General features: G+C 37.7%; 1 protein-coding gene across 2 annotated transcripts in view; it reads right to left on the bottom strand.

Annotated features, from left to right (window-relative positions):
* Positions 1-25,467, bottom strand: part of KIF6 (kinesin family member 6) — a 485,408-nt gene that overhangs the window by 393,886 nt on the left and 66,055 nt on the right. For both annotated transcript variants that reach the window (XM_006148609.2, XM_006148610.2), the window contains 2 exons: positions 6,094-6,241; positions 601-710 (listed from right to left, as the gene is read on the bottom strand). In XM_006148609.2, coding sequence (XP_006148671.1) covers positions 601-710; positions 6,094-6,241 — 258 coding nt within the window. The remainder of the gene's footprint in view (positions 1-600; positions 711-6,093; positions 6,242-25,467) is intronic.

The following is a 25,467-nucleotide window of genomic DNA, read 5'->3' as shown; positions in this document are numbered from 1 at the left end:
GAACGGTTACCAATTAATATATATCTAATTTAGGCAGATAGTCAAATAAGCAAAAAGCACTGTTAAAAAAAATACTGGCTAGGCTCTGAAGACTGTATTTTAGTCATGAAACAACCAGTGCCTATCTAATCAAATGATTGTCAATGTTAGTCTTGACAGTAAAGAAGCATTTAGGGAAAACTTACAATCTCATTTTCTCTCTTTTGGATTCTCTTATTGCTGCTTGAACTCTAATTTGGATACTACTTCAGAAAAAGACCACCATTAAGAGGAGTGGATGGGTTTCATGAGGCAGCAGTAAAGTAGTCACATCCCATCAATCCTCTAAGCACCCACATTCAGAGAACATTCACTGTACTCTATTGTGCTAATTCCAAAAGAGATTTTTTCAAGAAATAAGTTTCAGGCAATTTTAGTTCCCATCACTACTATCCATTTGTCATAACTAGAAAAAAAATTCATTATATTACAAAGAGATTCTGTTATCCAGTATTTGCTAATTGTGATTGAGACCAGAAACGTACAAAGTTTCAAAGAAAACAATTGAAGGGAACATCTGAAAGTAATTTCCCCCCAATTCTTTGTTGTTCGACTACTCACGGCAAATCTTCCAAACTGGAGGCTTCATGTCTTGGATCCAATAGATCATAACCACACTCATTGTAGATTTCCAAGTAGGAAATGTGTGTTGTATATATTTTGCTGCTGTCCTGATTGGAAAAGGGAGAGACACTGTGTAACAGCTATAAATAACAACATAGCTTAGAGGATGAGCACATCTATCACTGTAGTTTCCTCAGTTTCTTTCACTCTTTTACTCTACATGGTTTACATTTTCAGCTCGTGACACTTTCAAGTTGCCGGTCACCATATGCAGGAAGCTTTCTTTTTTCAAACGGCCAACACCCGTGATTACAAGCAACCTCAGTCTGTTGTTTTTTATTGGTTCCACATTATACATAAAATGTTAATATACACTTACAATGAGCCAACTTGGTTGCAACTGTATAACACACCATTTTTTACTTTCCAGGTCCCCCAAGAAAAAGGCAACTAAGAAAAAATAAATGTACATTCTGTGAATAGTCTAGTCATGAAAAAAAAAAACACAAATCATTATTTCTGTTTAAAAACTTCAGAAGCAAAGTAGTTTCCATCTTTAATCATAATTCTTTTTTTTTTCACTTTTCTCATGTTCAAAACATTTTGATGACCTAAATAGATAGCAAAAAGTGAGTTCCAGGAGACAGAAATAGTTTAGATCCATCAGGTAAGAGTGAACATTAACAGTTCACTACCTAGGTATGCCTTGTTTTTGGGTTAGCTTTGCTGGCAAATTGAAGATATTCAGCTATTGGTTAGAGAGAGATGTTTTCTGTGGGTCAATGCTGAAATGAATGTCATAAGCATCAACATAATGAGGCTAAAAGGCAAGATCCAAGTCTCAGTCCTGCCAACAGTCATAACAGACTCATTTTGTCTGAGTTGGAATAAAGCAGGGAATTTTTTCAGCTCTGGAGAAAATTCCAAATTCAGTATTTAATCCATAGTGTCAAACAATAGCACCTTCTTCTTGTTCTTCCCCAAACACAGAGGCTTCCATTTCTGCAAATAGTATCATGCTTCCTTTTTCGAAAGAGGACTCTCTATTTGTGTCTTGTGGCAGGAAGCCTGTCAGGTTGTCAGCGAATGCTAACAGAGACGGCTTGCTCAGGATAACCTTCCTGACTGGTTCTCTCCTATGTCCAAGACAACCCACTTAACAGGAGATGTTTAGGAGTTGGGGGGTGGCGTAGTGTTTGAGGTGCTGGATGCTGACATGGTCAACTGTGGTTCAGTCCCAGTGCCTTAAAATTCACGCCGAGCATGAGTGCGTGTATGCTCAGCATCCCAGGAGAAGAACGGAGGAGAAGGGAATGCAGTGTAGCCTTCCCTGGGGAGGGGGGGGGAGGTGGTGATTTCTTGCTTTTTTTCTCTCTGTCTCTGCAGCAAGCACACATGACCTATAGTAAAAAAAGCTTCTCAAAAACAAAAACAGGAGTTGTTCAAAGAGAGAAAGGAAAAACCCCATAAACATGGAGAAAGAACAGTGGCCTATAAATCAAAAGCTGGAATCCTAGTTCAACTAGCTGTGAGCCTCTACCATGTCAGGCCTCAGTTTCACACTCATGAAAGTGAGGAAGTTAGATAATTAATCCTGACATGTTTTTCAATGAAAAATGAATATGATTCTTTGGTGCTAAAATGTCTCAAACTATCCAAATAAAGATACTACCATTTCATAAACACAAAATCATACATGAAAAATGAAGGGCACTCTTCAGCTAGCACATGACTATAACAAAAACACACTACAGCTAAAATTCTGTATTCTGATGTCCTATGAGAGTGAGTGACAACATGGACTGAATTTCTACTAGGCAAATTTCTGTCAACAATTGCTGGAAATCCTGTTGATGTGGGTGACCCTACAGCTTACCTTGACAAATGGTTTACTGATTACATTAGTACCCTTGCTTAGTGATGGCACCATTTCAACATGGTTCTTCGGGTTACAGCTTGCCTTTGCAGAGACATACACATTGGACAGATCTGAGTGGCTGTTAGTCTAATTCAGGACTTTCTAAAATGTCACATGAAATACTCCTGGAAAAGCATTCCATGGTGAACATATTCTTTTCCTTTCTGGAAGGTTCTCAGAGAATGTCAAAGGCTCTGGCGAATCCTTCAGCAACATTCTGAGACTCTCTTTAAGCCAATATATACATTTTTTTTTGAGTTTTTTTTTTTTTTTTTTTTGCTATAGGGCGTGTGCGCTTGCCGGAAAGACAGAGAGAGAGATAGAGAGACAAAAAAACGATAAACCCCCCCCCCAGGGGGGGATGGCCACGCCACAATCCGTTCTCCTCCATTCTCCTCTTGGGACCTTGGACACGCATGCAAACGCACTTGTCGTGAGTTTAAACCACCGGGTCCAGGACTCAAACCGCAGTCGACTACGTGGGAGTCCAGTGACATAGCCATTATGCTAACTGCTGGTCCCAAGCCAATGTACTTCTAAAATGTATCTGAAGTACCCAGAAATTATGGTTTCAGATTTTAGCACACGTTTCTGACCTCTTCTTAGCATCAGACAGAATAGAGTCTGCATCCTATATCTGCCATTTATACTGAGTGATCCGGCACCCTTATCCTCAATTATTTTGCTATGAAAATGTAAATAATAATTCTGACCATCCAGAACTGTTGTGACAGAGAAATAAAGTTCTATATTTAAAATCTTACCAAAAATGTGTGGCTTATACCTGAATGAATCATTGTTTCTACCCCAGCTATTATTGCTGCTATTATTGTTTTTATTACTATTTCTAGAAGCCTCCAAATGGAGAATTCAGTATGTGACCATATAAGGAAAGCAAAAAGAATAGCCAAAGTATATGTTCATCTGCAGTGGAGAAAGTCTTCTTCTTCCAGAAATTAGAATAAATCTTAAAAGGACTATGGTAGGCCTGCTATCCTGAGATGACAGGGATCACGCCTTTGGCTCCTGTAGCTTCTGCATTCTTTGGACTTTTATTGCAATACACACTTAAAATTCACTGAGCTATGTGGCAAGCTACCTTTCCTTATTGCTCCTTTTCGGTGTTTAGGATTGCCAGACTATAATGTAACACACATGTTTCCTGCAGACAGCCTTTTCTCCTGCCCCAAAACAACTCTGGACCTCACAATACTAAAACTAATGAACAGTCATTTCTAAAATAAATGGAATCAATTTTCTTCTCTTAAAATGAGTGAAAATGTGCTCCTATCATACTCAGGCATTTCAAGATCCTGTACAGACAACGCTCCTAGTTTATCTGGAGAATAAACTTTGCATAAGTCAAATATTTCCCTTAAGAATTCTAGATAGCTCCAGTAGCCCTCTATGATAATCAGCTGGAGACCTTTGAGTACCAGTCTGCATTTCTCAGCTACATAATTTGGACAAACTTTATGATGCGCTTCAAGTTGCCTAACTTGTTTCACTGTAGTTCAGTTTGATTATAATGAACGTGCTTTGCCTCATCATGAAAATCTGTCCATTCACAAAGAGTTACTCTGACTATAAATTGGTCTGATGGGCTCTCTGTACATACAGGAAGTAGTTTAGGATCATTCAGAATAAAATGGGGTTTAGAGTAATGTCAATGACAAACAGATCTAAGACAATGAACCTAACAGATGGTTAAGTACTTGGGAGACATTTAACTTTCAGAGCTACACTTTAGTAACCATACACAAAATTGAAAAGGGAACAAAAAAAATATTTTACATTAGGAGAGGATTTGTTTATTCTATTTAACTTGATCAAGAAAACAGGCTTCATTTGATCTGAGAGTTGCAAAAAGTTCTCTGAAATTGATAAGGGAGCCATCATTTAACCACATGTAGACATATGGATATTAATGGCTACACTAAGAACTATCATGTATTGAGCATATACTATGTGTTAGAAACTGGACAACATCTTTACATATCATATGTTTGCCCCTTGCAGCAACTGCATAAGACCGAGACATGAAGTAAGTGCCCCAATAGCACATGCTTTAAGTAGTATGCTTTTTCTGCAAGCTTACTTATTACTCTCATGAGCAAGAGAAAGACAACATCCTAAACAGTGTCTCATACGGTGATCTACACTTGCCCTTCTCTGCCCTGCCCCAGACTCTCAGTCGACCAGCGTCACAGGTATGTGTATGCACAGCTTGTCCTGGGAACCAAACCCCAGTCTTTCAGCATTGCAAAGTATTATGATAACACTGCTGGGCCACTAGTACAGTTTTTCAGAACTAGGTCGGCTTACACCAACTCTAATGGTCCTTCCAAGATGATCAGCTTCCACATTAGGCCACAGCTCTACAAACTATAAGAAATTATCTTCCCAGTTTATAAAATGTGGAAAAAAATAAAATAAGTAATTTCAGAAATAAACAAGTAAATGAAAAGAGGGCTTTGGATCCAACATTCACACTATACTCAACCTTTTTTCCTTCAAATTCTCTGGCATGCAGAGCTGGCATGTTTGAACTAGTGAGAGATGAGCTGAACTAATGGATAATTACTACTTTATGGATGGCAATTAGAATTATGCAGATCTCAGCAATTTCTTCTCATCTTTGCAACAGCATACAGTCTAGAAATTTTGGAGTGACTGTTACATTGACCTAGTTAGGACATTTGTTATACAGAATTCATATAACCAAGGAATTGTTAGAAATACTAGGGATGCTGCAGTCCTCTAGTACAACTCAATTCTTACTTTCATGAGGGGAAAACTAAACCTTAGAGAAGCTAACTGACACGTTAAAGGGAGTTTGCTTAAAGACAACGATAAAACAAAGCCACGCTGAGGTATAAAAGCGATGTATGAAGTGGTTAAAAAGCAGTTTGGCCTCAGACCTGAGATACAACTCTCGATTGCCCCTTATAAGAGGTGAAACCAGAGAAAAATACTTAACTTGAACCTCAGTATTCCCAGTGATAATGAGGGAATAAGAATAACTACTTTGTTTGTTACATGTTGTATTAAATAGTGACAAAGCAATGGGCACTTGGAAGCTTTCAATATATAATATATCTAATATTAATAGGGAATTCCTCTTTATAATATTAATCACAATGGGATTTATAATCTGCTAAATTTCTCTGTACTTCTATTGATAGTGTGAAAAGGTAATAATCACACTTATCCTATTTAGTGCTTTAATAACTAAAAAGAAGAGTCTGTTTTGGCAAAAGGATATTCTTCCATTTATCAATGAGGCGTATGAGATGCTATTAGTTAGTAAAAGGTATCTATATGCTCCTTTAACCTCCATGAGTATTATCAGAAGGAACTATCCTTGAGGCTTTGTTGAGTAGCAGTGCTTTAATGAGAAACACAGTCTTAATTTCGTCTTCTCCAGGAAAATCCCAGTCTTTTCTTAAACATAAAGGACAGAGTTATTACACAATAATACTTTCTCGTTTAGAACTAATAAAATGTCACAACAAATTTTCCATTGTAAATTTATGCTGAATATGTCATACAAAATGAATTTGGTTTTGTACCTTTTGTAACTGCTCAAAAGTGTACGACAGCGTCCTTGGGATAATGCCTCTGTCGCTGTATCGCTCAGCCCCACCTGTGATGGTGAATGTCTTCCCGCTGCCTGTTTGCCCATACGCAAAGATCGTGCCATTGTAACCTGCCAGGACACTGCCATAAAGGAAAAACAAAACAAAAAAACTACTTTTAATATCAAAATGGCTTATTGGATTTCTATTAGATGGCTCATATTCTAATAGCAACCTTATTAAACACTATTGAAAAGGCACTTATAGAAACTTATAGAAATATTTATATACATGACTATCTAGCTAGGATTAATGTCTTTATCCAGGAATATCAGTACATCAATCCTTTTCTCTCAGAAAGAACATGTAACTCAAATGGAGTCCAATCATTTTACATATTTTCTTCATCATTAGGATAATGCACTTGAACCAAAGAATACATTGAAAAAAATATTTTGGGTGTGGGACAACACCTGTAATTTGGCAAATGGCTGATCCAATACCTGATACCTCACATGGCACTCAAAAGTAATCACTTCCTAGAAGGTAGGTAATGTACTCTCATACTTAATTCTCACTACCAACTGAAAGTCCTCTAGGGATCCCCTTCCTCTTTCTCGTGATGACTTTTTGGTAGCAGATGCTGGTTCATATGTGTTCTTCAGTCCTGCAGAGGAGCTCTTGATTCACCAGCCCTCTGAGAACTCTGGTCTTCTCAGTCTTTATAGACTACCATTTGTAATAGGCGCTTTTAACAATGTGCACATCATGATGGAGAGTTTCAAAAATGGGTCATTTATCTATGCCTCATACAATAGTAAACTATTGCACATTATTTTCTGTGTTGTTACAAGTGGCTCCTTGATCTCCAAGACGTTTTCATCAAACTAGCTATAATGACATCAGCTAATGGTACCCACACTATGAATGAACTTTTTGATAGATGATTTTTCTTTTGAGAGAGAGATTTTTGCTCTAGGGTGCGTGCACTCGCCAGAAAGAGACAGAGAGACAGAAAGCAAGAAATCATTCCCTGGGGAGATGGCCACATCACAATCCCTCCTGCTTAATTATCCTCTCAGGATTTGGGGCATGCACATACACATGCCCGATGTGAGTTTTAAGCCTGCCAGGTCTGGGACTGGGACTCAAACTGCGGTCAACAACGTGGGAGTCCAGTGACATAACCATTATGCCATCTGCTGGTTCTGACAGATGATTTTTCTAAGATCATTAATCACAGTTCACATTGGGATTCCTGCTCTACTACTTCAGCAAAAATCCTGTCTACAGTTTTATTGATATTTCCTTATGCTTTCAATACCTACATGTAGAATGGTCTATCTTCATAATACCCTCTTAAAACACATAGGTTTGTCCTAAAGCCTATTATAAAGTGTCAGTTAAGTTCTCAGCACCTCACTCAACTATTAAATTAACAATAATATCTTCATCAAAAAAAATCAGTACATTTTTTTCTATTTATGCTAAAGGTGTTATTTATGCATATATCAAAGACTTGGTATAGGGAGTGTGCAAAAATGTACTACTACTCTCTGGTTCTACTTTCTACTTTTGAGCAGCTTAATTGCTTATTTTCATGTGTCTTCACATTGGAGGCATCACATTGTTAAAATTTCCAGCTTCTAAGATGTCAGAACTACCATGATGAATTATTTGATGTTATATGATCTTTCCTTTTGTTTTTGCTGTGTTATTGCTACACCATAACAGCTTGCTCAACAAACTTTCTCAGTCCCTCTTCCATAAGCTCAGGGAGAGCAAGCAGGTGTGTGGGGCACATACTCAGGCCTAACCAATAATATTACTTCATTCCACTATGGTCCTCCTAACCCTGGCCTTGTTTGTTATAGCTATTGGTTCAAGAGACTGAAAATATGCTTTAAGCAGGGGGGAAAAAAAAGAGTTTCTTCCATATGAATTTTGAAAAAAAAAAAAAAGTTACTTTATGCTGGGGTCCCTGAATCACAGTTCCCAAAGGCCTTATTCCCATCCCTCTGCACAAGGAAGGAGGGTCAAGCAAAGTTAAAGGGGGTGAAACAGGAGTACTGGCTGTGTCAGGTACCCAGTTCACGGAGTGAAGGTCCTGCTTTCATAGCACTCTCTTCAGTTCTTTGACCTAACCCAGTTACATGAGCCAAAAAAATACTCTTTTCTTTGAGTTGGGATTCTGTTATATATAATCAAGAGTCATAACTAACATGATGTTTCTACAGTGTCTGAAACACATCTTTTGTCCCCTGACTTAGAACAGAGGTCTTAAGCTGGCAGTGAATCTTGACTATAGGAATGTTTCAACTTATTTAAATGTGAATTTCTTTATGTGGGGCATGTATTCTCCAGTTTTCCAGGGTTCCCAATACTTCCTAATGTCTTAGACTCAGCTGTTTCTCAAATGTGCTACCCACTGAGACTTGAAGGCAGGGCTGGATTGTTGCACGATAACAGAGTGTCAATTAAACCCCAATTCGTCCAAGAGAATAACAGTGCTCCCCCCAGAGCTGCTCAAGACCAGCCATACTGTGAACCACGTTCCCTGGAGGTATGCAACCTGCTTAATAATGCATTCGAGTTTAGTTTCCTGGTTTAGACATTGCCCCTTTTTTATTTCTTTTAAAGAATTTTTCTTTAGCTTTATTTATTTATTTATTTTAATTTGACCAGAGAGGGACAGAGTGCAAGAGAGAGAGAGAGAGAGAGAGAGAGAGAGAGAGAAAGTGAAAAGGCAAGCTCCCAGGTCCAGGACTTAAACCCACAGTCAGCCTTGTGGAAGTCCAGCACCCTTAACCACCATGACACCTGCCAGTTCCAGACATTGCCCTTTCTAAAAGAGTATTCTGGCAAGATCATTTACAACTTTATTTCTACAATCTAGTTGTAAGAATTGATAGAGAAATAGAGTTGCCTGGCTAACCTTAGTTAACTTAAATAAAATCATTTGCTATTTTTTTTTTGTTGTTGAAAGAAATATCCAAGGCAAGAATGTTCAGATTAGAAACAATTAACCTCTCACAAAATATGTTTTTGTGAGAAAAATAAAACTGCAAACATAGATTAAGTGTTAATCTACACATGTGTGATCATTATTCAAAGCACTATTTTTTAAAAAAATTTTTCTGGAGTGTGCACTTGCCAGAAAGAAACAGGGGTAGGGACCAAGAAAGCACCCCCAATGGGGAAAGACTATGCTGCAATCCCTTCTCTTTTTCTCCTTTTGGAATTTTGGGCACATATACACATGTGCCTGGTGTGTTTTTCAAGCCACCAGGCCCAGGACTCAAACTTGTACAGTTGACCATGTGGGATCCAGCTGCCTTAACCACAATGGCACCAGTGGTGCCATTCAAAAGTTTTTAAAATGCCTATGGGCACACTATTAGACTAAGGTCTGAAATAAGAGGACAAAAGACCAAAACACAGCTAGCAGACCACTTGGTTTATTTATTTATTTTTTTAATTTGAATGCTTTTAGCTCCCAGGATCTGTCCTCCCTAGTATAACAGCAGAGACTCCCACTTGCTGTTACTCTCATCTGTTTACTTGCAGATGAACTGCCTGTCTGCTATGGAATATTGAGTTTTGCAAGTCCTGGTATAAAGTAACTCAGACAAATGCAAAAAGAGTGACTTTAAATTTTTTTTTTTTTAAATCAACAAATAATTAATATAAATATAAGCATCTTCCAGGTTTGAAATGTCATTAGCAAGCTTCTCATACCATCAGTTACCCAAGAAACAAAATAGATCTCTCTCCCATCACTGTTGACATTTCATACAGTTTAAAATGTGATAAGAAAACAAGAATGTTGGGGGCTTTCTTCTAAAACAGTCACTTTGGCACAATCAGGACTCCTTCTCTTTGATGTCTCACAAAAACAGAATCAGCAGCCTGCCTTGAATGATTTGCAAATTCTCCTCCCTGAATACAGAGGCTAAGAAAGGGACCTCCTGAGATTCTTTCCAGCTCTAAGAGTCTCAGGGCTTTGTTCACAGTTTTGTCCCAACTACTTCAAACTAAACTTTGCAAGAGGCAAACACACCACGGGGTCCATAATCCAAACAGTCTCTCTTGGAAGGATCTTCAATATCTCAGACACACTAAATGGCTTCACATCCATAAGTTCATGGACCAAATCCAGGCCAAAATGCTGTCTAAATGAGGCTGTTTATTATTTCCCAAGTTCCTCAAGAAACCATTTTGTCTTAGTATTAATAATAAGCAGCTTAAATCTGGAAACATAACAGAAATACATGAAACTTCAATAGAAGAAAATGACCCTTTCTGAACACAATCCAGTTCTGAAATATGTTTCAGTTTGAAGTCCAGCATACAGAATTTAAAAGTGAAGGCTACATTTTTATCTTATTTACATTATGAAAAATGCGTTTACTGTAGCATTTCTGACAGATATTTTTTCCATGACCCTGGAGAATAAACACTTAGATTCATTAAATACATAATCATTTTCAGATGACCATCTAAGGAGGCAACTAAAATGAAACAACAAAGTTTCATACAATAATGTGGGAAAATTCATCATCTATAGTAATTTATTTGGGCAGATTCTTGCATAAAATCTGAAACGGTTAGTTTGGGCTTCTTTTGTAGGGGTACAAAAGAAAAAAAAACATTCTTTTCCTTAAAATTGTAACACTAAGTTCTCTGTCAGTAAGTTGGTCAACCACATTTTTTCAGCCTCTGTTTTCTTACATGAGAAAATGAGTACTGTATGTTATATGAATTTATAGGGAAAAAATAAAACCTTGTTCTCAAGAAACTTCAATGAAGATCAAACAGGATAATTAGCAAGATGAGCATCTTATATATATGAGCATGTGAATATATAACACTTACATCATCTTCTAATTCACACATCCATCCATAGCATAAACAACAAACCAAATGGCTTATTTATAAATTTGCTTGGGGAGAGATGGAGAATGTATAGGAAGTCCTCTACAAAGATTTCTCAGTTCAAAGGCCAAATGAAAGGGTTAGCCCAGGTAGCACAGTGGTTCAAGTGCTGTGCAGTGGAATTCAGATGTCACATGGCTGACCATGGTTTGACTGGCCCCAGAGGCTTGAAAACCACAATGGGGCATAGGCCATATGGTCTTGACAGGATGGGGAAATGAAGGAAAGAAAAAGATTGTGGCATAACCAGGTCTCATTGGGGAGTGCTTTCTCTCTCTCTCCCTCTCTCTTTCATGTGTACATAGGCATTCTTTAGCAAAAAAACAAATTAATTCATTAAAATGCTGAATGTGAGAAAGTTGTAGTTTCCTTGTGACTCCATCCTTTGCTTACAGGAGTGAATGGAGCTTTGGTGTTCCCTAGACACCCCAGGAATTCAGGCTAAGGTGTGGGGAAGACAGGCACAAAAATGAAGGAACAAATGCATTCACGTTACCTAAATTGTATGAAGAGTTTTAGAAAAGTGTAGAGAAGGGAACTAGATAACTGTAGGCTGGCAGAGGAGGACAACAGGCAGTTGCCATCAATGTAGAGAAGCTGAGAGAAACAGTGATGAAGAAAAGATATCTAAGGTGTTTGCAAAACATTAAAAAGGTTCTTCTCAGGCAAGCCAGGTGGCATGATGGTTAAGGTAACTGGATCCCACACGACTTACTGTGTGATTTGAGTCCTGGACATGGTGGCTTGAAAATTAAGCTGGGTGCATGTGCATGGTTGCCCGAAATCCTGAGAGGAGAATGGAGAAGGGACTGTGGCAAGACCATTCCCTCTGGGAAGTGATTTCTCATTTTCTCTTTGTTGCTCTGCCATGCACATGCACCCTATAAGAAACTGGGAAAAAAAAAAAAAAAAGAAAAGAAAAGAAAAAAAAGGCACTTCTCTATCCCTTGCAACTCTTTGCAATCCTGAATACAATCTGACTTTTATGTATTTTGAAAGTGATACTGGACACGAACTGGAACACATGGAGCTCTAGTTGATAGCTGAGTCACAAGGCATTTTCTTTGTAATTCCCGTCTCAAGATTATCCGCTAAATAAGACTTTGTAACTTCATTTTAATTTTGTATAACAAAAAAGACATTTTGTACATTCTAGGGAAAATTCATACACACATATTTCAATGGACAATAGTCAAGGGGGAAACTTGCCCTTTGGAACAGAAAGGTAGATAAAGACATTTCATGAGGTTACTGATCACTCTTCATAATGGCTTTAGTTACATCATGGACACATAATGATCTAATGAGATTTGGGAGTTGAGACTCTGAAGCAAGAAGATGTAATATGATTGGGGTCACTCATAAAGAAATTAGGGAAAAGGATCAGAAATGAAGACAGAATATACGGGCCCATTATTTAGCTGACTATTGACAAGCTCCTCCTATAGCCCATGGAGAGTCACTGATGAGTTTATGTAGCTGGGCTGTGATCAAGTGGTGACTACTGTCATGAGAGGGGCATGACCCCAGAGATGAGGAGGCCAGCCTTGGCCTCCTACAAAGGGTTTTCTGGGAGCACATTATGAGAAGAGACATGGAGAGAGCAGGAGGGAATGATGTTCATACAATTTTGTAAGAGACATCCAACCATTAGTTGATGGAGGTAAAAATATCATCTTACTAGGTCTCAATAAACTAAAACATCTCATCTTCATTCTGTCACTCAAAAAATACATATCTGGATCTGGCAGGTGGTATGGTGGTTAAGGGCACTAGACTTCCACATGGCCAACTGTGGTTTGAACCTCGGACCTGGAGGCTTGCTTGCTCTCTTTCTCTCTCTCTCTCTCCTCTCTCTCTCTCTCTCTCGTGTGTGTGTGTGTATGTGTGTGTGTATGTCGAAACATTAAAATAATAATAATAATAAATAAAGTTTAATAAATAATCCTAAAATATATATAGGTGTATATATATGTGTGTGTGTGTGCGTGTGTGTGTGCGTGTGTGTGTGTGTGTGTACTACCTTTTCTGTAGTATTACAAATCCAGTTTTATCAAAACTGAACTCATTATTTTTTCTCTTAAACATATTCCTCCTCCTTTATTCTTTAGGGAATCTCTTTTGAGACTTTTCTCTTTTATCTCCTGCTTTATAGGTGAGAAAGCTTAGCCTCAGAGAAGTCAGCTATAGCAAGGTCACACACAGTAGCTGATCAGACATCAAGGTCTACCTGATTCTAAATATAGGATGCTTTCAACCATCTAATTAAGTTATAGGAGGAACCTGCCCTTTTAAAAAACCTAATAGTCAAGTGTGTTCATTATAATCATATCCAGTAAAATAGTTGTCTCAAAGTTGCTTCCCTTAGAAGATCAGAGAAAAAAATGACAAAAGAGAATTTATTACAGAAGAAATTTGCTGGCTTCTTTTTTTTTTTTTTTAAATGAGAGGACTAATCAGAATAAACAAATTAAGATCAATAATAATGGACTGAATTATACACAATTAACTTACATTTTCTAAAATTTTAATTTGTTCTCACCTTAAAATTGTATCTTTGTTGCTGACACAGTGTGTATCACCTTACAGATATGAATGTGGTACAGATTTAAAATACTTTTATCTGGAGTTTGCATTAATTACATAGTAAATCTTGCAAAATACTGTTTTATAACACCACTAACTACACTAGAATATGTAAAGGTAAGACAGAAAATTCACCACAACAAAAAAAAACCATACTATCCATTCAGAGAGAAGAAAAGGGTGTGCCTTTATCATCCACATGTTAACAAGATTAATACCACAGAAAACAGAAAAGAATGGCTAGAGAATCTTTTTAGGGTTTTCCTCCTGAAGGTAGATATCAAAGGCAGAAAGAACCAGGGACTTGGGGGGACAGCTTCTAGGAGACTCAGAAGATTTAGAGCAGAGGACGAAATAATGCAGATATTTTCTTCAATTTCCTTTGATGCCTGACATCTAAAACCTCTTTTCAAGTCCTTGTGTGGAACCCAAGGGCCACAAAGGGATTGCAACTTGTAATGAGTGGCTAAATATATTTTACATAAAAGGTAAGGTCAGGCTGCTAGAAGGCTCTTAAAATCTAAAAGAGAGGGAAGGGGCAGAGCTGCTCTGCACCACTTCTCCCCAACCTCACAGTTAGCTGACTGTTAAGGAGGAACAACAGAGGCCTTTGTGAGGCTGCAGAGAAAGAAATTCCATGGACTGTCGGCGGGGCATGGTTTCACAGACTTCTTTGGGTAGATATCTGGGAACATGGTCCTCTGAATGCAAAGGAAGCAGAAAAATTCTTAAGTAGAGAATGGAATACCCCAGTACTAAGGCAAGCCATTTGAAAACAGTTCTCCAGGTCTTTTCAAACAACAGGAATTGGTTCATTGCTATGACCCATTACGACCTTGCTTTCAGGGCAGCAGTATAGGACTCTGGGAGCACATGCAATGGTAGGAACTAGCTATTCTTTACAAAGGTGACCAGAGGGAAGCACCTGATAGTAAGGGCATATTGGGAATACTCAATGTGTGGAGGTGAACAGGTGAAGTCAGTCTGATGTACTGATGTCTACAGTAAGGAGAACAGGACACATCATGAGGAACAAACTGTACCTTGGAAGAGAAAATTAAGGTCATTAAACAGGAAATTCCTTAGCTCCTCAGTCTATTCCAAAACTCCACCCTCACATGAAGAAATTGTCTCCATTAGTTTCATCTATTACTCCTTCCCTCATTCCTAGAGATTGATTGACCCTTCTCCTATGTGAAATGTATCTCTCTCTCTTTTTTTTTCTTTGAGAGTTTTTTGCTATAGGGTGCGTGTGCTCGCCAGACAGACAGAGAGAGACAGAGAGACAGCAGAAAGCAAGAAATCACCCCCAAGGGGGGATGGCCACGCCACAATCCCTTCTCTTCTATTCTCCTCTTGGGATCTTGGGCACGCACACACACACCCCCGGTGAGAGTTTTAAGCCACCAGGTCCAGGACTCGAACTGCAGTCGACTACATAGGAGTCCAGAGACATAGCCATTATGCTAACTGCTGGTCCCTCTCTTTCTTTTTTTGAGAGGTTTTTGCCTTAGGGTGCATGAGCTCACCAGAGAGAGAGAGAGACAGACAGACAGACCAATACAGTGAAAGGGAAAGTGAGAAGTCATCCCCCAGCACGAATGGGCACACCACAATCCCTTCACCTCCATTCTCTTCCCAGGACAGTAGGTGCGCGCGCACACGCATGCACCTGGCATGAGTTTCAAGCCACCAGGTTTGGCACTTGAACCATGGCCAATCATGTGGGAGACCAAGGGCATAACCACTACACTATCTGCTAGTCCTGCAAAAGCACATCTCTTAGTTCTAGACTGTGTTCTCTTTGACTACCAAGGACCTCTTTCCATTAACTCCTTTATGTTTTCTTATTTCTAATTGCTTCCTCCTTAGAAAATTAGCAGGCCCAAATGTCTCCCATCACCAGAAATACTTTTATTTATTATATAACTAATCCATAAATGCATATATACATGCTTGTTAAAATTTTTTTAATTACATGTAATGTTAAGTTCCCTCTGGACATTATTCCCTTCCCTATCCTTAAACCTTCACCATAGTTAATCACTATTTTCCCTTCTGTAGCACACTTTCACACTTTTTTACATACAACATTGTTTCACGTATTTTTCCATTTTTTAATAATTAGTTTAATACTCTAAGTATTGTTGGGTGCTGTGTTTTGTTCTGTCAACAATGTCTTCTCATATCAGGAGATTCACTTCATTTTTTCATAGTCTAAGTCTGTATAGTATTTCACAGAGTGAATGTTCAGCGTATTTAACAAGTCCTCTACTGGAGAACAATTGTGTTTCCAATTTCTTGCCATTGCAAGCCAATGCTACAAAGCACAACGTATTGGGAATACTCCATGTGTGGAGGTGAACGGAGGAAGTCCGTCTGATGTAGTGATGTCTTCAGTAAGGAGAACAGGACGCGTGAGGAGGAACAAACTGTTCCTTGGAAGAGAAAATTGGGGTCTTCACCATTTCTGCACAGTAATGTTTCAAAGTGAAATTTCTGGCTCATAGAGCCAGCATACTTTCTGGTTTGAAAGGGATTGACACGGATGTCCCCAAAGTGGCCCTACCAGTATTTAGGAGAGTTTCTGTCTTCTCATATTGTTGCTTATTCTTAATATTATCAAATTTTTATCGTGTCAATTTATTGACGGGAAGAAGTATCCCACACTTAAAATTTTTAATTTATTTGACTGCAGTGTGATTACACATAATTTTACTTTTCTATTTCATATTCACGTTAAGCATACTTTCATATGTTCACTGATCAATTGTATTTCTTCAACTAACTGCCTATTATGTCCTTTGACTAATTTTGTAACAGATTTTTTATCTCTCTTATTAGTTATAAGGATTTATTTCTGTTATGGCTATTAATCCTCAGTTACCTGTTTCATATTTTCTCCCAAATAGTAATTTAACTTTTAATACTGTTTATGCTAGCTTTTTGGTATCCAAAATTTTATTTTGACCAAGTGAAATTTGTCATTTGTTTTCTTTATACTTTTTGCATTTTATGTCTTATTTAAGAGTCTTTTCTTCAACATCATAAATGTGTGTTCTCCATTTCCCTCTAGTTATTGTTTATCTTTTACCATTACCCATCATAAAAAGTTACCATTAAAATTATTTGTTGGGACTAGCAGATGGAGTAATGGTTACATTGCTGGGGTAAAGAGTCCCAGACCCGGTGGCTTAAACTCACACCAGGCATGGGCACGTGTGCATGTGTGCCCAGGATCCCAAGAGGAGAATGGAGGAGAAGGGACTGCGGCATGGCCATGCCCCTAGGGAGTGATTTCTTGCTTTCTGTCTCTCTGCCTCTCTCTCTCTTTCTGGCAAGAGCACATGCCCTAGCAAAAACCTCTCAAAAAAAAAAAAAATACTTGTTAATGACATGAGTCAGAATCTAAATTTGTGTTTGCTCAAATCACTTGTTAAATGTCCATCATTCCATCTGAAATGTCACCTATATCATAAACTAAATTTTCCTACATACATGAGTCTGTTTCTGAACTATCCATTTTATCCCATCAATTTGTTGTCCATTCCTGTATCAATTCCACACTTTTAAAAATTGTTTTTAGGTTTTTGCCATAGGGTGTGTATGCTCGTCAGAGAATGACAGAAAGACAGGGAGAGGTTAAAGTGAGAAATCACCTCCCAGTGGGTGGTAGCCACGCCACAATCCTTTCTTATCCATTTTCCTTTTGGGATTTGAGGCATGTATGCATATGTGTCCTATGTGATTTTCAAGCTGCAGGGTCAAGGATTTGATCCATGGTCAGCCATGTGGGAGTCCAGCACCTTAACCACTAGTACTATACCTCCTTGCCCCAGTACTACACTATTTTAATTATCATACACTTACAATATGACTTGATATTAGGTAGGGTAAGTTTATTTATCTTTGTTCTTCTACAAAATTGTCTTAGCTATCCTTGGACATTTTTTTTTTTCCCTTTAAATCAGTCTTGTCAAGTCCTAATTGCTTCTAATTTATTTTACCACAGAACATTTTCTAAGATTAATGTTTAAAAGAATACACTTCAGTGATACATTGGCTTAGGTTGTATCTGGCCCTCAAATTTATTTTTTTTGGTCAGTAGAGTGTTGATCTATTCATGTTTTTAAAAACATATGACACTCATTTGAGAGCCGAGAGTAAATAACAAATGTGCAACATGCTGTGGTTATGTGTGTGGTGGGGTGCCTTTGCCTTCCCGAATGGCAACAGCTCCTTTTATTTACATAGGCCCTAAGTCCATGTTCTGAACCCTATAACACCATCCTAAATAGTCTCAAGTCCCTCTAATTTATCCTGTCTATGCTGCCACCAGAATGATTTTTCTATACACATATAACATATAGGCTATCATTCCTATTTAAATTATTTGTCAACTGATTTCTTTTAGGATAAGATCTGGTTTTCTCTGAGGGTCACAAGAGGACTTTCTTAACCTAGGATTTTTCTACATGCCATTTCCCATGAACTCCTCATGACCCTTTCTCTAGCCTTTTAACCTGTCTACAGTTCCCAATAGGTTTACCACATATTAATTCACACTTGAATTTAAGCTGTTGAATTTCTGTTGAAGGGCAAGTCACACCAATATCACAAACCTCACCATCCAGCCTTTTGCCTCAACCAAATATTTTTGTCCTCAAACTATTTCTCTGAATAATACCTCTGCCTCCAAGTCTCGAACTCAATTCCATTGATACCTGCTCTTTAAAGCTCTTTATGACTTTCTCTCCCATTTACTCTCACCTCATCACCATCCAAGGAAAAGCTCTATCCCTCTTCCACTCATTACACCTTCCACTAAATCAGGAAGTGACTGATTTTCTTGTCTATTTGACCCTTAAGATTGTGTTCTCCTTGCAGAAGAAATTCTACTTTAATTAACTCAGTAACTTTTAAGCCTAGGGCCAGGGAACCAGAAATCTGTGGGCATTCAATGAAACAGTGGCATGAAGGAAGAGGACTCTGGAAAAAGAGACAAAGAAAGGGAGTGCTCATGAATCAGCCAAGACCTCTATTGTTGTCGAGCTTAGAGCCAAATAGAATTCTGCTCATTATTTGAAATAATAGTATGGCCAGTGTGACCAAACAACTAAACCCCCACAAGAGAGTTAAATTAATTTTATTCTGTATTGTAACAAATTGTGTGAGCACATTTACACAATTATTTATCTAGCAAACTTGTAAGAGTTGGAATTGTACCAAGAGAAAATACTACAAGCTAATTCCCTCTAAATTTAAAGTTAAGGTTTTTAAGATTACTGAGTCTTCTAGCCAATATATTTTTCATTTTAATTTCTAAAACAATAAAGGAATTTGATGGCAATAAGTGATAAAATACTCAAGTATTTGCTCTGCACACAGTTACTTAGCAGTCTGTAAAGTGAGGGTCGAAGGATGTTCTTTGGCAGATATGAACATTCTTCTCAGATACCGAAGACCAATCAGCTATGCCAGCTTTGACAAAAACCAAAAAAGTGGTCTCAACAAGATGCCTAAATCCTGTAATCACATTTATAGAACACTCTTAGATTCTGATTGGTTCCATTTTGGCATTTTTAGCATCTGTCTAACAGACTTGTGCATATACATATAAAACACAAAATACCATTAGTACAACATTAAAGTTTCAAATTTAAACATACAGGAAACTGAGAAGCTAAGACTCTCATAATAACTTTAACTTACTTACTTTGTATATGTTATATGTGTTAAGTTTAGATAGTAAAAGCTTAAGCATTGAGCTGGAACATGAAAAGGACCCATATATAAACAGTCCAAATTCCCAGCTTGCTTAGGATGTATACTTTTATTTAAAAAACAAAACAAAACTGTACATTAACATTATCTGTTTTTTATATACATAACGGATATAGGAGAGTTGGAACAGCCTATTTCTTTTAAATATTCAGGTGGTTTATAGCTGGATATTCACACTGCATTAAAAACAACTCCACACTAAAAATTGATAAGCAGTTTCAGGATATTTTTAATTCAGAAAATTAAATCATAAACACAGAAAGTATCTATTCCAAAGTAAGAGAAGTGCATGATCTTTTCTGGTATCTTGAACACTTTACAATGGTTAAATCAGCAAATATATATTATATACACCTAATATTCTTAAAACAATACTATTATTTTATTGTCTCTTGTGATGCAGAAATTTTGGAAAGAGCTCTGTCTGCTTGGAAATAAGCACTCGCCTTTCTTGAAGAGCATGATTTGCTTCACAAATAAGAAAAAAAAGCTTACTTTGTTCTGCTACTACTTAACTCAGCATATTAAGTTCAGAGTTATACATTAAATAATTTCCCTGTGAGCTGAGGCCAAGCACACATATTTCCACCCAGGGGGAAAAGTTTAGAGTGAATGAAAACAAAACTCAATAATGAAGGTCTTCACACCGGGGGCAGTCAGCCAAGCTAGAGCCCAGAAGTCCAGCATGGTGTGTGGCTCTTATTTGAATGCACAAAAAAGAACCACTAAATCGTTTAAGTACTGGTGCTTTCTTTAGGGTTATAATGAATCACACAAACTTTGGGCTAGAGGACCAGTCTGATTTGTCCGTCAGTTTTCAGGTAGGCCCACCCAGACACTATCTTGGACCGAGGAGAAACAGAACTATTTTTAGAGCCTGCCAAAAGAATCCACAATTGCTCCTAATAACTCATTCTAGCATTAAATAGCTCTGTCAAGAAATCTTCCCAATATCTCCAGTAAATCCCTTGTGCTGAAACTTAAACCGGAAAACTGGCCCCAATGTGACTTGAACATGTGATCCCCTAACCTGGAGGTTATACTATGCCATAAAGACCATACAATAGGACCAATTCTCTGTGTAATTTACAGCAATTTCCCAACAGTTACTTGAGAGTATCCGAGCCAAGAAAGTGCTATATATAGAAAATATAGGTCCTATTTTGTCATAGTATTTGAAATGTCATCTCATTAATCTGGCTTTCTTTTCCTTAAATGTGACCACAAATCTAAGGCCAAACAAATGGGAGATTACCAAAAGAGATTAGTTCTATGCATTGCCTCCATACTGACCAGTATTTTCACCACATTAATGGATGGTCAAGTCATAGTTGATCAGTTTAACTACACAATGAACTGAATCAGTAGTTATACTTTGTGGTATTACTTAGCCTCAAAAAAAAAAAATGGCTTAAATATGGCCATGCTGAAAGCTGGCCATCCCAGTCATATATTCATCTACAAGTTCATGGAGTATAAAATATTTATTCAAAGTCTATTGAAGGCTTATTATTTTATTCCTTCATCCCTTTACTCATGTATCTAGTCCAATAAATGTTTAGGTTCCTCTTCTTCTGCAGCGGTGTTCTAGGTATAGCATAATGCAAAGAAGAAAATTCATATGCTGCATGTATCAGCACATACATAATATATAGCCTAATCCATACCTGGATAGGAAATTCTAACCACAGAACTTTCCCCAACTAGTTGGGGTATTATTGAATCAGATCAGGATAGCGTGTGAAGAGCTAACTGTGAGGGTGCAGACTTCCTCATTATATTGTCGATGCATCTTTGGAGATGTTAAAGAACAGGTTGCCAAGTTCAGATACATGAAATGCTCACACACAATTTTATAAGTGATGTATTCCTTTCACAGCATAAATCTTGGGCCTTTTTTTTTTTCCAGGCCTTCAAAAACAGTCTTTAGAAAGCTATTTTTCTTTCTTTATACAAAAGAGTCCCAGTATTCAGTTGATGTGATTCAATGATATGAATGTCATCATTCTGAACTGTACTTGGCATAAAAGGACTTTACAGCAACTTCAACATACTACCATGAGATAACATTGTCTAGGTAGATTAATATGATTTAAAACCTTCCATTTTCTTTCCACATAAGTGAAAAAAAGTTGAAGTATAATTTTTCTGGTCAACAAGGGCACTGAATGGTTCCATAATCACATCAAGTATTTTTTTTAACTTAATTTTATTTATTATCATTGTAAATATTTATATTGCATTTAATCACATGTATCCTTACAATGTATTACATTTCTTTTTCCAGCATGATTACCATGCATAGCAGTCAAGACAAAGACATTACTATCCACATCATCTCAAATAGCTTTGCATCATTTTTTTCAGATTATTATTATTTATTCTCTTTAATTTTTTAAACATTCAATCACTGTATATCACTTGGCTTGTAAAGAGAATTTACCCAACATGAAATACTTATCAGACCAGTTCAGTTAGGAACACTATACATATTATCATCAACAGGTAATAAACCCTTTACGTGTCCCACTAATGTCATGTCTGTATTTATTCTTTTGCTATCCTTCTCTATGCTCTTCCTTTCTCTTCCCCATAACTGTTCCATACTGTCTTCAGCATTCATAACAATGTTTGCTGCACGGGCAATAATCTCTAAAATAGAGTGGGACTATATCAGATTTAGAAGTTTCTGCACAGCAAAGAACGCAGTAATTAGTGTGAATTGATATACCTCAGAATGGGAGAATATTTTTGTAAAACATGACTAAGACAAGGGACTGATAAGCAGAATACACAGGGAACTCAAGCGGCTTACCCCTCAAAAAAGGTCTAACCCGATTAAAAGATGGGAAATGAGCTGAACAAAAATCTCTCTAAGGAAGACATATGAGGAAATTGCTCAACATCCTTCATCATAAGGGAGATGCAGATTAAAACCACAATGAGATACCACCTAACCCCTGTCAGAATGGTGAAGATTAAAAATATAAAAAGTGGTAAGTGTTAGTGGGGATGTGGTGAAAGGGGAATTCTCCTACATTGTTGGTGGGAATGTAAACTGGTTCAGCCACTGTGGAAAACAATATGGAGGTTCTTCAAGATGTACAAATAGAACTATCACGTGATTCAGCAAGCCCACTTCTGGCTATCTACCCAAAGGACAGGAGAATGCTCAGTTGGTCTTACTTCCACTACAATTACTGCACATCAATGTTTATTGCAACATTATCCACAATTGCTAAGACATGGAATCACATCAAGTTTTCTAAGCCAAGTGATAAGTTTCTTTTCCATTCTCTGCAAATTCGCACAAAAGCACCTTGTAGTGCTTAATGCAAAAAGCTAATGCTTACACATTTGTTTATCATACTGCTACATCCTCTGTGACAGCTACAAAACCCAAATTGGTCTTACTTCTACTGCAATTATTGCAACATGGAATCAATCACTCCAAATGCTGATGTACACAGGAACCTACCCACAGTGACTGTCACTTACAATCAGGCTGAAAAGACATTATCAAATTGTTATTTCAAATTGTTATTTTACTTGACAGTTATGTATTGATGACAGATTTAATAATAATATTTTTTATGGTTAGGTTTAATTCTTCATCAAGATTCACTTCTATCATTTTCGTAAAGCCTTTTCTGATTCGATTGTCACACTTATCCTCTTGGTTTGCACTTCATTTTATTATTTATTTTTCTTAAATAGAAATAGTATATGTTCCCTGTCAAAAACACAGAGTGGCATAGAGTAGAAAGTTCTTATTTAAAAAAAGAAAAGAAAAGAAGAACGAAGAGAAAGAGGAGGGGCCAGCAGGTGGGGCAGTGGTTAAGGCACTGGATTACCAAATGGCCAATAAATTTTTGAGTCCTGGACCTGGTGGCTTGAAAATCATACTGGGCACATGTTGTGAGTGCCCAAAATCCTGAGAGGAAAATGGAGGAAAAGGAATTGTAGCATGGCCACCCTGTGAAAGGTTATTTCTCACTTTCCCTTCCACTGTCTCTATTTCTCTCCAGCAAGTACATATGCTCTGTGGCAAAAAGACTTAAAAAAAAAAAAAGGAAAGAATGAAAGAAGGCAAAAGAATAGTAGAAAGGTTTGAGGATTTTTTATTTATTTATTTTGCTATAGGGCATGTGCGCTTGCCAGACAGACAGAGAGACAGAAACTGAGAAATCCCCACCCAGGAGGGATGGCCACGCTGCAATCCCTTCTCTTCATTCTCCTTTTGGGATCTTGGGCATGCACGCACACACACCCAGCGTGAGTTTTTTATTTATTTAATTTTTTGAAGAGGTTTTATGCTATAGGGCGCGTGCACTCGCCGGACGGACAGAGAGAGACAGAGAGACAGAAAGCAAGAAATCACCCCCCAGGGGGGATGGCCACACCACAATCCCTTTTCCTCCATTCTCCTCTCAGGATCTTGGGCACATGCGCACACGTGCCCGGCATGAGTTTTAAGCCGCTGGGTGCGGGACGCAAACCGTGGTCGACTACGTGGGAACCCAGCGACATAGCCATTACGCCAACTGTTGGTCCCAGTAGAAAGGTTTGAAATGAAAATCAGAGGACCAGGACCAGAAAAGAAATTAAAACTGAATATAGTAGAGGAAAGACTAGAAAATAAGGGTGCAAGAAGCACTGTAGAAACCAGCAGTTGGTGTAATGGCTGTCACTGGACTCCCATGTAAGTCAACCGCAGTTCAAGTCTGGACCCAATGGCTTAAATTCACGCCGGGCATGTGGGTGTGCGTGTATAAGATCCCAAGAGTAGAATGAAGGAGAAGGGATTGCGGTGTGACCATTTCCCCTGGGGGGTGATTTCTCGCTTTCTGTCTCTCTGTCTCTCTCTTTTTTTCTGGGGAGCACACATGCCCTATAGCAAAAATCTCTTAAAAAAAAAAAGAAAGAGAGAGAGAAAGAAAGAAAGAAAGAAGTACTCTGTAGGGAGCAGAGTCTTCAGAGCTAATAAGGAGTACCCAGAGAGAATGACATAATGTCCCTTCCCAGAAAAGCTGATGAAGAGTTACACAGAACTGACAAATCACTACCAGATTGATATTCTCTGACTTTCGTCACTCCTCCACCCAGCAATCAGAAGCCATCTTGGAAAATACCAATCAGGTCAATCTCTGACCAATAATTTACCATAGTGAGATTTTGATTTTTCAAACTAGTAACTTCAGCTATTCAAAATCATGAAGCTATTTACCTTGGCTTGGTGATTTCACCACTCCAGAAAAGTTTAGAAAAATAATAAATAATAGAGATAAAGTAAATGAAACTCATTCTTAATACTTTTATGTAATATGTTTAAGAGTACTTTTCATATCATTGGGCTCTCCTGGTTGTTTTAGTTAAATAATTTGAAACACAGACATTATTATTTCTACTAGAAACATATCATTGATTTCAGACTCATGATATTAAATTGAAAGGTGTAGGCATATTTGATTTCATTTTGAAATAGTGTTGGAAAGTTAAGAGGTTGATTTACTACACATATATTTGATTATCATTACTATTTAAGTTGTTTATGTGCTTAGAATTACTTGTCTGTTAGGTTTCTAAGCCTGCCCAACCAGATGTTTGAGGACTTTGAGAAAGCCACAAACATTAAATTTGTAAATGAGGTTTAAAATGTTTAAGGGAATTATTTAAATTGGGATTGTAACTAATTGCTCAGGGAAATTTTAACTATTAAACTTGTGCTAAACAAATATTAATAAGATAATGAATGAAAGAGGCTGTAAATATTTTGATATACTATAATAATGATTGAATCTAAAAATGGAATAATGAGATTTGTAGACTAAAGTATGTTTCTGAAGGTCAGTTTTAATAGATTTGATATTCATTTAAAGTCTCGTTAGATTTAAGAAATTCTTTTAGGTCCAGCCATGGCATTATGTGCTGTTAAAACCTTTTGCTCCACAGGCAGAGACCATGGGGGACTGGGATTTGTACCCAGTCCACTCTGAAGGCTGGGTAAGTGACATGCTCCTGTAGTCCCAGCTGGAAGGTTAAGGCAGGAGGATCTCATCCTCT

Source organism: Tupaia chinensis, unplaced genomic scaffold (assembly GCF_000334495.1).
Source record: "Tupaia chinensis unplaced genomic scaffold, TupChi_1.0 Scaffold000238_1, whole genome shotgun sequence".
Taxonomy (NCBI): Eukaryota; Metazoa; Chordata; class Mammalia; order Scandentia; family Tupaiidae; genus Tupaia; species Tupaia belangeri.
Note: the sequence above shows the minus strand (reverse complement) of the source record. Positions and strands in the feature narration are given on the sequence as shown.